General features: G+C 44.4%; 1 protein-coding gene across 1 annotated transcript in view; it reads right to left on the bottom strand.

The window, feature by feature from the left end:
* Positions 1 to 226: 226 nt before the first annotated feature.
* Positions 227 to 14,672, bottom strand: part of ENPP6 (ectonucleotide pyrophosphatase/phosphodiesterase 6) — a 212,846-nt gene continuing 198,400 nt past the window's right edge. The window contains exons 7-8 of the mRNA XM_004389670.1: positions 4,518 to 4,641; positions 227 to 593 (exon numbers count right to left, since the gene is read on the bottom strand). Coding sequence (XP_004389727.1) covers positions 388 to 593; positions 4,518 to 4,641 — 330 coding nt within the window. The 3' untranslated portion in view covers positions 227 to 387. The remainder of the gene's footprint in view (positions 594 to 4,517; positions 4,642 to 14,672) is intronic.

Here is a 14,672-nt window from a genome sequence, read left to right as displayed (position 1 = left end):
GCTAACCGAAAATGTCTGCAGTTTGAATCCACCAGCTGCTCCTTGGAAACCCTATGGTGGCAGTTCTACTCTGTCCTATAGGGTCACTATGAGTTGGAATCAACTCGATGGCAACTGGTTTTTTATATTAAAAGGAAGATGAAAATTAAATATAGTTGAACAAATGAAGGAAAGCTCAGACTTTCTTTAACTTAAACAATAACAGAGTTTTGTTTTTTTTTTTTTTTTAAAGAAGTAGGGACTTTAGGTATAGAATCATCCAGGAATAATATGTTTACAATTTTCATGGCCTTAATTGTGTTAATGAGATTATTATTCAAATATAAAAAAAATGCCACTTTGGAGGCACAGTTGCTGATAGTGTCTTGGGACAAGCAATAAGATTAGTTATGCAGACAGGAAGAGAAGAGTCAAGGCCAGTGTCCAGCTGCTCAGTTGGATGGACAGCGCTGAGCTGTGCCCATCCTTCAGCATGCACATCACACGGGACCAAGACCCATTGTTGGGCAGTGGGGTGATGCCTGCCACGTTGCACATGATGTTGTAGACATCCACTGATCTGATGGGAGCAGCTCTGAAGTTGGATTTGAAATCTGAAAGGAAAAGCAAACAGGTTGTCATGGGCACTCACTGGGCAGAGAGGGGTCAAATCACAAGATGGAGGATTGTGCTTAGGTTTCCGAGAATTTTGGGATTGGAAGATCAGCTCCATCAACAGGCATGGCCAAGTGATTGTGAATGTGGGAGAATACTGGAAGGCTATAGCAGTTTGAGGAGCCCTTGTGGTGCACTGGTTAAGTGCTTGGTTGCTAACCAAAAAGTTGGCAGTTCAAATCCAGCTCCCTATGGGGCAGCTCTACTCTGTCCTACAGAGTCGCTATGAGTTGGAATTGACTTGACGGCAACGGGTTTCCTTTTGGTTTTTATAGTGGTTAGAACCCAGCAGCACCACAGAAGAAGGGCCGTGAAGATTATAGCCAAAAAACCCCTATGCAGCAATTCTACTCTGTAGTGCATGGGGTCGTCGTGAGTTGGAAACATCTTGATAGCAATGGGTTTGTTTCTTTTGGAGTGGATTATCATGTGCAGTCACTACCTGTCTGTCAGGGGAGTCTTGCGTGTTGCTATGATGCTGAATAGGTTTCAGCAGAGCTGCCAGACTAAGATGGACTAGGATCTCCTTCCAAAAATTAGTCAATAAAAACCCTGTGGATCACAACGATCTGATCCACAACTGATCACGGGGATGGCACAGGACTGAGGAATGTTTCTTTCCACTGTGCATAGGGTCACATGAGTCGGGGTTGCCATGAGTCAAGGATCGACTGCATGGCAGCTAACAACAACAACATAGGTTTCATATGAAAGGAAATAGTTTTCTTTGGCTCAAAAAGATGAGTCCTTTAAAACAAAAATCAGCAACCAGACTCTCTTTGTGTTCTTTTTGTTACAACAGAACTTTCCAGGAGGGTGGGAAGGCCACTGGGCTGCTCTGTGTCTGCAGAGAGCAGGTGAGCAGGTGTGGAGACAGAAGCTTGTCTATCTTGCTGGGCTCTCCATAACCAAATTAAATGGTATGCTTATCTTCCAGAATATCGATGCAGCAGGGACAGGTTAGCCAGGATGACGATTTCTACTGCAGAGGCCCCAGAACAACTCAAGAATGTTTCTCAATTTTCCAGCCTTGTCGAGGTCACAGAGGGCTTGATAGAACATAATGCCATGTGGTTTCCTCAATACTAGCTGACTCAGAAGCAGCAGCAATGGTTTCCTAAATGCTTTGGAAGAGCAAGTGAACATTCCTGGGGAAACTTTCACTGGCAGGTAAAATAACTTAGCCATGTGGAAAATAAGTGAAATCGTTAGGGACTCAAGTGAAGGCTCTGAGAGAACTAATGGAGGAGAGTACTATCCACAAACACCTACTTCTTTAACACTTTCCAGGAGAAACAGAGCTCGAGTTCTACCTCAAAATTGTTAGAAAAGATTACCTTTTTACTTTGAAAGTATAAAATCAAATCCTGTGCAGGTAAGCAGGAGGAGAATTGGGTTTCATTCTCAACCCATCTGGCTTGTGGTTTCCTGTTCCACAGGGACGGGACTTTGGGCCCAGTGCAGGGAGGATCCAACTGGAACAAGAGCTTCTAGGAAATTCCTGAATGGCAAAACTATAAACTATACCTGATCCAATTTGGGAGGACACAGCCAAGCTCCGCTGGTTCAAGATGGGATTTTGAACTTGGATTCCCATGGGTTTAAAATTTTGGGATACTAAAAATGTTTCTCTCAAAGAAAAGAGGTTCTGCAGGCTCCCACTGTGCCTGGCACCCCAGGGTGCATTCCAAGGGAAGTTTGCTTGCTCATAGACAGCTCACAGAAACACTCCTGCTGTCTTTTCTTCCATGTGGACTTCTCCAGGGCGAGATTATGTTGTTCAGATTAGAAACTGGGATTAACTAGAGTGAGGCTATCTCCCAGAATTATTTCCCCTTCTCTTCGCTGGGCCAGACTTACTTCTACTGCTGTATCTGGGCAGCTACAGTGATGTCTGCCTTCCTTGCTAAGCTAGAAGCACAGACAATTAATCAGAAGGGATGTACCTTTATCTCAAAGTGCAGCTAGATAGCTATTAAAGTCCTTGCTCTTAAATTTTCTTCATAGTAAACAGTCAATATGTAAAGCTGTTCAATCTTTCATCAGAACTGGAGCCAGAAACGTGATGGTTTGCGGGAGGCTCTTAAGGATGTAACTGCCTGGAAACATTTTTGCAATTAGCCAAGTCCATTTTCATCATGGGGGGATCTTTCTGTCTGTAAAAGACCGAGGACTTTTAGTTTTAAAGGAGCCTGTGACTGAGGCTTTTGTTAATGCCCAAAATCTCCCCTACTGAATTTAAATTTAAGCCGGTGAAGCTTTGTGTAATTTGTTTAAAATTTTTGGTTTGGGGTTAGATTTGGTTCTGCTTTAAAATATACCCGAGACTCTTGCTGCTATTCACTCCTTCAACAGACAACTGTTCTGCATTCATGATCTTATTTCTCCTTCTGGGGAGGGAAGAGGCTATGCTTTTAAATAAAAGCCTTACTGTCTAAAGTTTTCTCATAGAAAGGCCATGGCCTGGGAATGTCTCCAACTTAACCTAACAGTAGACCTCAACACAGTCTTCACTGTCCACTTCTAATTCAGTTCACTTCCGAACTCTGCATATCTGACCTGGGATTAGGTTGACAGGGAGCTCCTGATAACATTATTGGTTAACGGTGACATGCTCAGAAAATCCTCTGAGCTCTCTCTGAGGCCAATGTCATGAACCTGGTCAGTGTTCTATTAGTGTTTGCTGCTACTGATGTTGATGCCCACTTCAGGACTTGGAAACTCAGATCACATGTGGGCAAGGATTTGGACCTATGTGTTCCCTAAACTCAGGCTTCCAGAGACACTTGAGGAGGCTGCAGCAGCTGGCATGTCTGATGTTTTCACAGCTGTTCTGTGGTAAGTAGAGTGAACCAAGGCAGACGAAATGGGGTGAGTTGACATATCTTTGATCTTGCTAAATAGAGGAGAAGAGCACAGCGTCTTTCTAGACGTGGTCTCTAAACTATAGTTTGAAAACAAATGTGTGGATTTTGTGGGCTGAAACACTTTGATCAACATCTGGAAAAAGGTATTTGGAATATTAATATCAGAGTAAGCTTATTATATTTAATAAGAAGGGTGGACAGTAGTCAGAAAGAAGAGGCACTCATGAACCAGTCAACTGACTGTTGAATCCCTTTTTTTTTTTTAAGGAATGGGGTGTTCAGATAGTAGGATAGTCTTCAGAGTGTTCGAGAAATTTTCCCAACATGTTAATTTACAGTGCTATATCAATGAAACCAAATGCCCAAATAGGCCCTCTTCACCTCCCATCTCTTCAAACCCTAACAATTAATCTGATGAAGAAAGTCACAGCAAATTTGCTTTCACTCAAGCCATCCTGAGTCATCCTGGCTTATTCTCAAAGTCAATCCCACGGTCATTTTGGAGCCTACCCTCAAGCACATTCTAGCTTCCTGTTGGACCCTGAACTGACTGAACCTCACCGGATGGGTGCTTTAACAGAGAAGAGCTGTGGGAGGGCCAGAGCGTGAGAAGCAATCGCACCAACTTCAAGACTAACAGCTGTCAGAAGCCTGGTGTCTGATAAGCTTTCCCAGACATCAGAGAGCTGTGAAATAACATTTTGATGAATTAAGTAAAAAATGAATCACAAACATGTGGAATACATTTTCCTCACTGCACTCAGGATTTAGATTTTATAAGGAAAAGTATTTGACCACATTTGCCAAACCCAAGAAACATTTGAAAAAAAGGTAGCAAAAGTTGTTTCATGGGAACTGGTTGGGTTTGCTCAGCTTTGCTCATAAAGAGGGTGCATAAAGAAATCACTCTAGCCTTTACCAGCACCATTAACCCCTACTGAGATACACCTCCTTGGGAAGGGCCAACTAAGAGTGTTTGGTCATTTCCTTGCCTACCAGGTCCAAAGGCCAAGAAAATGCCCCTCATGTCCATGAGCTCATTGTCATATCCATGCCATCCGTGCTGCCAGCCTTCCCTCTTTCCAGTGCTGTTCATCCAAAATGGAAGCATCTCTCGATTCTGAAATCAAGCAAGGCAATCATATGACATTGTGTCCCAAAAAATTATAATAAGAGGGCATCTGATCCAAACTATCACTGAACACATCCCTGATTTGGGCGATCCAATCTTACCTGGATTACTTCCTATTCCAGGTAGCTTATACCTTTGGAGGTAGCCCATTAAATTGCTAAGGAGCTCTAGTCAAGAAGGTATTTTCTTATACTGAGTTGAACTGGACCTCATAATAAGTTTTAGAACCATAAAATATAGCATGTTAGAGACAGAAGGTATGTTAAAATGCATTTTATCTAATTACCTCATTTTACTAGCAAAGCAACTGAAGCCCAGAGGGGTCCCAGGACCAGTGTTCCGCATTTCACTCACTATTGTATCAGTCCCCTTTCACCACACATACCATCCTGTGCTTCTACTCCCCCCTCAGGAGCAGCTCAGAATAAATCCATCCCCTCTTCTCCAAGCCATTCATTTAAACCTTTGAAGATGGCAGTCACGCTCCTCTTCTCCAGGCCATAAACTCTCCATTTCCTTCAGCCAATCTACATTTGGGATGGAGTCCAGAACCATCACATCCCTGTCACCTTTCTTTCCTTCAGAACTACATTTTTTTTAGACTGTAGATGCTTACTTTTTATGAAACACAGAGCTTAAAGAAGGTTTTGTGAATCCTAAGAAGGTTCTGTAGAGCAGAAACGGTTAAGCGCTCAAATACTAGCCAAAAGTTTGGAAGTTCAAACCCCCTAAAGCACTTTGGAAGACAGGCCTGGCGATGTGCTTCTAAAAGATCCCAGCCTTGAAAACCCTGTGGAGCACAGTTCTACTCTGCACACACTGAGTTACCATGAGTTGGAGTCAACTCACAGGCAACTAACAACAACAACAAAGGAGGCTGCAGCTAGTGGAACACAACCCAAGCCATTTACTACAATCTGACCCTTTGTTCCTGATATTCGAATCATCATCTTGCTAAGCAGAGTTTAATATTACAAATATTCAAGTGCAGGAGGTGGAATTGACTAGTCGAGATGTGTGAAATCAAAACAAAGTACAAGCAATTTACAGGATGACTCACAAGGTTCAGAACAAAGCTAGTTGCCATTGAGGCAATTCCAATGGTGACCCCATGTGTGTCAGAGTAGAACTGTGCTCCATAGAGGCTTCAATGGCTGGTTTTCAGAAGTAGATTGCCAAGCCTTTCTTCCGAGGCCATCTGGGTGAACTCGAACCTCCAACTGTTTGCTTAGCGGTTGAGTGCATTAACTGTTTGCACCACTCAGGTGTATGTATTTATAATAGTACTGTGACTATAATATTGTTGTTGTTGTTAAGTGCCATCAAGTCCATTCCAACTCCTAGTGACCCTATGTACAATAGAACGAAACACTGCCTGGTTCTGTGCCATCCTCACAGTCGCTGCTATGCTTGAGCCCATCGTTGCAGCCCCTCTGTCTATCTTGTTGAGGGTCTTCCTCTCTTTTGCTGACCCTCTGCTTTACCAAGCATGATGTCCTTCTCCAGGGACTGGTCCCTCCTGACAGTACCATGTATTTAGACTCATAATAGTACCAAATTTTTAGGTTGTCATACCATTCACCAAAGGCCTACACTAACAATCACAACATTGCTATGTGGATGACATTATTTCCCCCACATTATAACTGAAGGAACTGAGGCACAAAGAGGTTAGGTGACACTCTTAGAGTCACACAGCTAGTGAGAGGCAGAGCTGGGGTTGGAACCCAAGTCATCTGACTCTTGGTCCTCATACACCGTCCACTTCCCCACAGCCAGAGGTCACAGCAGTGTGCCTGCCAGCACTGGACGGCAGTGTCCCTTGCCTCTTCACTCACCAAGTGGTGGCTGGGTATAAAGTATAGAGAAGAGATTTTGGAGTTGGATTTGTGTTGGCTTAAATTCCAGTTTTGCCACTTTTGAGCTCTGCAATCCCAGGAAAGCTGTTTAACCTCTCTGAGCTTCAGTTTCCTTGCTTGATTTGGCTTGCAGTGGTTTTGAGGGATGGCATGACTGTGTGATAAATGCCTGATACACAATAGGTGCTCAGTAAAGGGCTATTGTATGGCCACCATATGCCACTGGCTATGGGATGAGGCTCTGGCTGCGTGCAGCACTCAGGGATGGCCGTGAGAGCTGAACGGTCCTTTGCTTGTCACATCGCATTGCACGCTCATCCGTTCTCACCCCATAAATTGTTCCCTTAGCATTACTTCTTTCCAAATCCCACTATTTCATTGACTCTGTTTCCTGAATTTCCATCATCCCTTGTCGCTCTTTCTCCAGCAGTCGCTTCTATTTTCTGTGAGAATGCTTTACTACCTTATTGCATTTCTAACTTCTTACGCTTTTTTGTTTATTTTTTTATCTATGGTGATACAACATATCCCAATTTAACTTAGTCAGCTAATTCTCTGTGTTGCTTCTCCCTCTCACAATCTACAGGGCAGTGACCCCTGAAGTACTGAGTGGAACCTGTTTGCTACTAATGACTTTACTGATTATAAACCCCACAGTATATATGTGCCCCATGACAAAGGGACAGGTAAAAGGGAGATGAAGACTGACTACCTGATTAAGAACTTACAGTCTAAATTCCACAAATATAAACATACAGCAATGAAAACCTCAGTGCTGAAGGTAACGGAGTGTCTGTCTGATCATAGATAAATCTAACAGTTTTTATTAAAATGATACATTGCTCCAGCAAAACAACTATTCTTATGGATTTTTAAAAATGTAATAATAAACTCGTTGATTATGTGAGAAAGCTAGCATAATCTTTTTGTCCAGGTGATTGAATGGGTTATGTATGTACACAGCTTTAGTCTCAAAGTGGTGCACTGATGGTTTTCTTTCTTTTCCTTTCCTGGTGGCCTCCAGCATCTTCGTTTTGCACCTGACATTATCTTCTTACACGCACGATTATGAAGAAGTTGGGGTCCCAGACCACTCAGCTGCCACAGCAGGAATCCCAGCCTGCCAATCCTCCTGGTTGAGGATTCTGTCCCCATCCTGACCCTATCAGGCCCGTAGACTGCCACATAGTGCCACCTAGTGACATCACATCCTGGGGAGGTACCCAGACCCTCCAGGTTAGGCCAAAGGGGAAAAGGAGGGTAGGGGCTGGTGGAGGTGGTGGGTAGTGGTGGAGGTGGGTGTGTAGAAGGTGCTCTTAATTTTGGATCACTGAGAAAGCCAGGCCCATTGTAAGGTGGGCAGCCAGTCCCCAGGAGCTGTAGGAAACACCTGGTCCTTCAGCAGCATGTGGTGGAAGGACCACATAAGGGGCCTGCCTGGAAGGGGGTTGTGTCCCATTAATAAACTGGTGAGGGAGGGAGTCGACTTTGTGAAGTGAGTGAAACAAGGGACGTCATTGTTAGAGGAGTTGTGGGTGAGGGTGGGGCATGCCTGCCAGCATGGGAGAAGGCCGTGATCACAGAGACTATTTTTTCAATTCAACAGCATCCACTGTGCTCTGAATCTTGCCAGGCCCTCTGCTAGGCTTTTGGGGTCAGGGACACAGGTGAAGAGGGTGATACCTTTACCTAAAAGAGCTTGTCTTTAGGCAGGGGAGAAGGGGGAATGACAACTTCTGTCACAACCAAGACCACAGTGGGTACCCTGAGCTTGAAGCAGTGAGGTAGACTCAAGCCCCGGGGAGGCCTTAGGCCTGAAAGGAAGCAGAAGCCCTGTGATGAGAGTCACTCTCAGTGGGGATGGGGCTGTGTGTTGGGGGGCACTATAAGGGGGCCAGAGGGGCGCTGATAAAGAGGGTGGGAGAGGCACTGAGGCTCCCAGTGATGAGGCCCTTGGGAACACTGCTGTGGGGAAGGTCTGACACTGAGAAGGCTCCGAGGGGCAAGGAGAGCCTCTTCTAACCTCGTGTGGGAAAAAGAGCCAGAAGAAAGCAACACCAGAGAGAAACTGTTGGAGGAACAAGGAGGTGACAGGAACTGCGGTTGTGCCCTGCTCCCAGTGGCCTCTCCAAGGGGCTTTATGGGACTGTGCCAATCAAATAGGATGACCAGCTTCCCTAGCTTGCCCAGGACTGAGGGGGTTCATGGAATACGGGGCTTTGAGTTTCAAAACTGGGACAGTCCCAGGCAAACTTGGGTTAGTTGATCAGCTTACAATCAACACTCCCTTGGAAATTTAAAGAAAATACTCACCCAAGGTTAATTCAACACTGCCAGTGCCTTCCAGGACCATTCCTCTAGTCACTGGTAGATAGCAATGCTAGACCCTTCCTTGATGGGCTGCTAAACTGTAGTTAGTAATTTTTAACAGAGCTGATACTAGAAGGGATCAGAAATAAGAAACATTGGGGAAAATGGTTCAGAATTATATTATGTTTATAGACTTGAGTTCTTACATTGGGGTGCCTGCGTTAAAGGAACACTCCAACAACACCTCACCATGATGCCTGTCATAAGCTTGCTTTAATTTGGGAAGCCAGGGGGATACTTTGGAGATAAGAGTTATGGTTTCTGGGCTTCATCTTAAACATTTTTAGTATTAAAAAGAGAAAATGTAACATTCACCGCTTACCCTCAAATCTGAAAACCAGTTAATGTGGTTTGTTCAACACTTGCCTGGACCCATCTCTTTGAATTCACTGATTTAGGACTTCTTTATTGTGCTGAGCTGAGAGGTCTGGGGAACTCAATTAGAAATGAGAGGGAGAATTGGGGATGAGGGTAAGGGTGCAGGGAGGGACAGAAGGACAGGAAGAAGCAGGAAGCGGCCTGAACAGCCTAAGCCTATATTCATTATTCTCTGTTTGCACATGGGCAGGTAGTTGCTTTGACAAATTCTCAGGGCATTTACTCATTTTTTATTGTTGTATTTTTGGAATACATCAGCAAATACATTTCTCACCCATTCCTTCTGATTCCCCCTCAGTGTAGATCAGCAGAGGGGTTGCTAAGCCACAGAGGAAAATACTCCAGAGCAGAAGGAGGGCAGGCAGCTGCTGGGGCAACATCTGGCCTCCAGCTCTTGCCCTGCACCCCAAACTGGCTTCTCTTGGGGCAGGTGAGGACCTTGAGGACGCCCTCTCTGACGAGAGGAGCTTCTGTGGGATTCAGCTGGTGTCCCTGCTCTGCCTGTGTGTCGCCTGCTCTGGGCCTCCTCCTGTGTGGACCTCAGCTGTCTCCCTGCCTTGCCACGCGAGAGTGCTCTGTCTCCGGTGGGCCCAGCCCTGCTCTGCAGAGACCTGCAGCCTACCCTGGGCCTGCTCTGGGAAGTTTGGACTCAGTACAGCAGGGTAAGGCAGGGAAATCTATCATTTTTTTTTTTTTTTTTTTGTCATTTCGTTTCTGTCCACCATTTCAACAATTTCTACATGCACAATTCAGTGACATTGGTTACATTTTTCAAGTTGTGCTACCATTCTTGCTATCCTTTGCCAAACTATTCCACCACTATTATCTTAACCTCACTGCCATCCAGCCTTTTGAGTAGCTGTTGTCAATTTGATCTTACACAGACAATTCTTTAAAAAAGCACAATGGTAAAAGCAGACCTACTTTACTAATTAAAAGAAGCTATTTTTTGGTTCCAAGAAGACTTGAGATGGTTTTGGTTTAATCTCCCCCACGCAATTCGAATGCATAATCAGGCACTGAAACCCCTGAATGCCTTTTCTCTGGCATCTACCATGTGCTGCTTAAATTCTTTTTTTCTTTTTAAATAACTTTTTTTGTGTGCTTTAGGTGAAAGTTTACAGCTCAAGTTAATTTCTCATCAAAAATTTATATGCATCTTTTTTTTTGTGACATTGGTTGCAATCCCCACAATGTGACAGCACACTCCCCCTTTCCACCCTAGGTTCCCTGTGTCCATTTGTCCACTTCCTGTTCCTTCCTGCCTTCTTGTCCTGCTTTCAGACAGGAGCTACCCATTTGGTCACATATATTTGACTGAACTAAGAAGTATGTTCCTCACTTGTGTTATCTTTTGTTTTATAGGCCTGTCTAATCTTTATTTGTCTTTTTTCTAAGGACATTTTGGGTTTATATTGGATTGCTGTCCTAAGGTCCAAGTCTGTGTCTGATGCTATTTTGTGCAGCCCTGGGTGTAGCCGCCCAGTGCCTTTCTTCCAGAAAGTACTCAGGGCCCCAGCCGCCACAGTGCCTCCTCACATGTTTGCACAGGGCTTAGTGGTTACATTTGGGTTCACATCCTGGTTTTGTCACTTCTGACTTTAAATAAAATGTGAAAATCTACTGAAGGTGGTTAGGAGCTTAATAAAAATTAAATCTAGTTTATTCTCCTAGAACATGGTCATAACAGGAGCCTCCCACCCCCAGAAAACACAATAAACTTTTGAAATCATCCCAGGCTGAGAATGGCACCTAATAATGTCCAAGTCAGAGGTGGCTTCCATTGCAAGTTCTGTGGAAGTGGAGACAGTCTGGCTGGCTCTGGTGCTGTGCTGCTGGGGTCCAGGCTGAGCTACGGTTTCTATCACAGACACAGTTTCTCAGATTTTGTGGCGTTTCTATTTTAAATCATCCTCCAGAGAGGCCTCCAGTTAGCGTGGGTTCTCAGAGACTCTTGGGAGTGGTGGTTAGGAGATTTAGGTGTGTGTTTGCCACATGCCACTGCAAAGCAATGTCCTGCTAACAGTTTCCCTTTCTCTGTCTTAGAAGGCAGCCTTTCTTAAAAAAGGAATTTAATTGCTTAAGCCTCAGGCCCCTGGCCTGACCCAAGAAAGCCACACACAGCTTAATCATTGAAATGGAAAATGCCAGACAGCAAAATCAGCAGGGATCAAAAGAAGGCAGAATTCCCTATGTCGCCAAATCCATGGAGTAGAGCAAATTGTCAAAGGCAGGGGCGCATGGATGGGGTTTCTTTTTTTCCCGAGTTCGTGTTTATTGAAGTGTGCTAACCAAGGGTGAGGAGGGTATGAATGCACTTTGAGATGGCTTATACAAACGACTCTAATCACCACCGGAAAGCAAGCAGCTTCCAGCACTCCACATCTGACTTCCTGAAGCTCAATTAGTTGGGCCTGGACAATACCACTCTAGCTGCCACTAAAACTCAGAGGCCATGTTTTCCAGATTGTCTTGATTTCCCCAATTATTTTAGGCCAGGCCTAACTGCCATTTAAACATAGGCCTTAGAATTAAGCCTGGCATTTCATATCCTTTGCCAGTTTTCAAAATAAATCTTTCCACCAGAGAGAAAGACTGGCCTCCCTTAGAAGCTAGGGCCTGAATTTGCTGCATTTCTCTCAGACTAGAACTCAGAACAGAGTCCAGAAATTCAACCATGAAGCACCATGTTTCACAATCTTTCACAAGACTCTGGTCCTACCACTTAATTCCTTTCTGAACACAGTGCATGAGGTGGGCACTGTCCAGGAGACGCCACAGCCATTAGATCTTGGAAGCTGGGTGGAGACTGGGAAAACTGATGTGCTCTACCTGTGGGCAGCAGCTCTGGGCTAACTGAAGCTGGAGGATGGCATCAGTGGTGTCAGTGGCTTCCCTGGCAAAACTTCTAGGGCCACTAACAATTAGCTGGAGTTAAAGGTCTGACCTGGAGTCCCTGGGTGGTGCAAACGGTTAATGTGCTTGGCCGCTAACTGAAAGGTTAGAGGTTCGAGTCTACCCAGAGGTGCCTTAAAAGAAAGGCCTGGCGATCTACTTCTGAAAAATCAGCCATTGAAAACTCTTTGGAGCACAGTTCTACCCTGATGCACATAGGATCACTGTGAGTCGGACAGACTCCACAGCAACAGGTAAAGATTGGACTTAGATTTTCTCTCTGTTTACTTGGTCACTGACTTACAAACCGAAAAAGTGAACAACCCATCAGTAAATAACCAAAATCAACTGTATCAATATTTATTAATTCATTAAATCCACAAACATGTACTGGGCCTCTACTGTGTACCTAGTTCCACAGAGGAAAACAAAGTTCAAGATGCTGAATATGGCGAAGCACTTCCACTGCAGGTGCGAAGAGTAGAAAAGCAGGCAAACAAGTATAGCACCGGATGGAGTAATTTAGAGTCTTAATGAGAGTTCCAAGTAGGAGGAAATTAGGGAATCATTGCTTGCGTTATGGAAGAGCTGGTGTTTGAGTTGAGCTGCAAAGGACCCCTAGGAGTTGGGAAGGAAAGGACATTGCAGGGATTCTAATTGACTATTTATTGGGCTGACTGAAATTACTAGAATCCCCGAGCACAGGTGTGAGAGCAGGGGAGCATGGGGTATGTTGGGAGAGTATGCTCGTCCTTGACCACTTACTTCCAAACACTTAAATCTTGTGCCAGAAGAATTATTTTCACGAACATGAAAATGTTGGTTCAAGTGTGTGCAATCACCCATGATGATGCTTGGAAAGGAGAGGGCTGGGGGTTAAGGAAGAGAAAAGGGAAGCAAAGTGGGCAGCTGAGCAACTGTAGAGGTTTTTGCAGTGCTGACATGTGCAGAACACAAAAGAAACCACAGTATTAGAACTTTTTTTTTCTGCTAGCGTGAGAAATCTGAAATACATTGAACGTTTTGAGGGAAGGTCTTTGTGAACTGGACGGACTGTGTGTTCAGTGGCTACATTTGGGATGTATCTTGGCTTTGCCGCTTTTTTGCATTCTGGCTTTATAACTTTAGCAAAACTTTTAAACCTCTGAGCCTCCATGAACTCATCAACATCAAGATAACAATAGCCATGATGCACAGACATAGAGAGAATTAGAGATAGCAATTAGAAACTCTTTAAGTCAAGGTATTATTGTTGTTGTTAATAAAAATATTAAAAAGAAAAATTTCTTGATATATATTATTGTCTGCAAAATGTAAATAAGTTTATGTACATGCCATTGAAACATTTGGGGGAGGCTCATTCTAAAGATCCAGGCAGGAGAAATGAAAATTATTCTTACAGTACCCATTGTTACTAATTAAAGGTATGTGAAATGCTATTGACAGTTTCTATATTTAGTGGGTCAATGTAAGAAATACAAGAATTTTTGTGGAACTGTTCATGACCTCAGTTCTTTGACTGAGTTATGAATTATTATCTTGAAGGATTATGGACCATGATTCCCTCCCCCTCTGCCAAATTCCCTATGGTTTCCCATTGCACTTGACATAAAGTACTAGATCTTTCCCATGGCCTGGCTTGATTGTGTCCCTGCGCACCTGTCCAGCCTCATCCCATGCCACTTGCCCTCTCCTGCACTCTCCACACTTGGTCTATTAGTCCATTCTTCCAGTTCCTCCAATTCTGGAAGCTCTGCCTTCCTCAGATTCTTCAAGCATCTTGTTCCTTGGCCTGGAGAGAAACCCTCTCTTCCTGCCTGGCTGATGACCACTCACCCATCAGGTTATAGCTTTGTAATTGCATATTGATTTGTGTGTATGTATTTGGTTCCTTCACTGGGCTGTAAGTTCCATGAGGGCCAGGATCCCCAGAGGGGTAGGGTTCCCCACTGTGGAGTTAGAGATTTGCTCATTGGGTTAGCTGTAACAGTCACCCAACAAACATTTGTTGAATTTGATAGACGAAGGGTATTGTAGGCATATGACCTTCACAGTTGAGGATGAAAGCTTGTACTTGAATTTGGTGGACACTACCCACAGTATTTCTCCACTTTGCACTTTGCGTTGTTGTACCTGACTGTCCCATATGTCAAAGACGTTCAGTATCACTGGACCTGCCTTCTAAGAGCTCTTTTTGTGGAACTATGCCAATTGTCTCCAAGCACCCCCTGGGAAAGGAGTGGCGCAGTGCCTGGTGAGGCCCCTTAGAGCATGAGTGATTGAAAGGGAACCAGAGGGAAACAGATGAGAGATCAGAGCTGGATTGTACAGGGCTCAAATGCTCAGGTAAAGAGTCTGACCTTCATGTCCTGGCAGGGAGAAGCAATAGAAAGGTTTTCCAAAGGGTAGTGACATGGTCGCAGGGAGAGAGAGGAGGCAGGGGCGTTGATTAGGAAGTCCCATTTCCCATTCCCTGAAGAAAAGAGCTTGACTGCTGTGACAACGTGACCCATGTAG

This window comes from Trichechus manatus, unplaced genomic scaffold, assembly GCF_000243295.1.
Source record: "Trichechus manatus latirostris isolate Lorelei unplaced genomic scaffold, TriManLat1.0 scaffold00254, whole genome shotgun sequence".
In the NCBI taxonomy this organism is placed as follows: Eukaryota; Metazoa; Chordata; class Mammalia; order Sirenia; family Trichechidae; genus Trichechus; species Trichechus manatus.
This window is presented reverse-complemented; position numbering and strand designations above follow the sequence as displayed.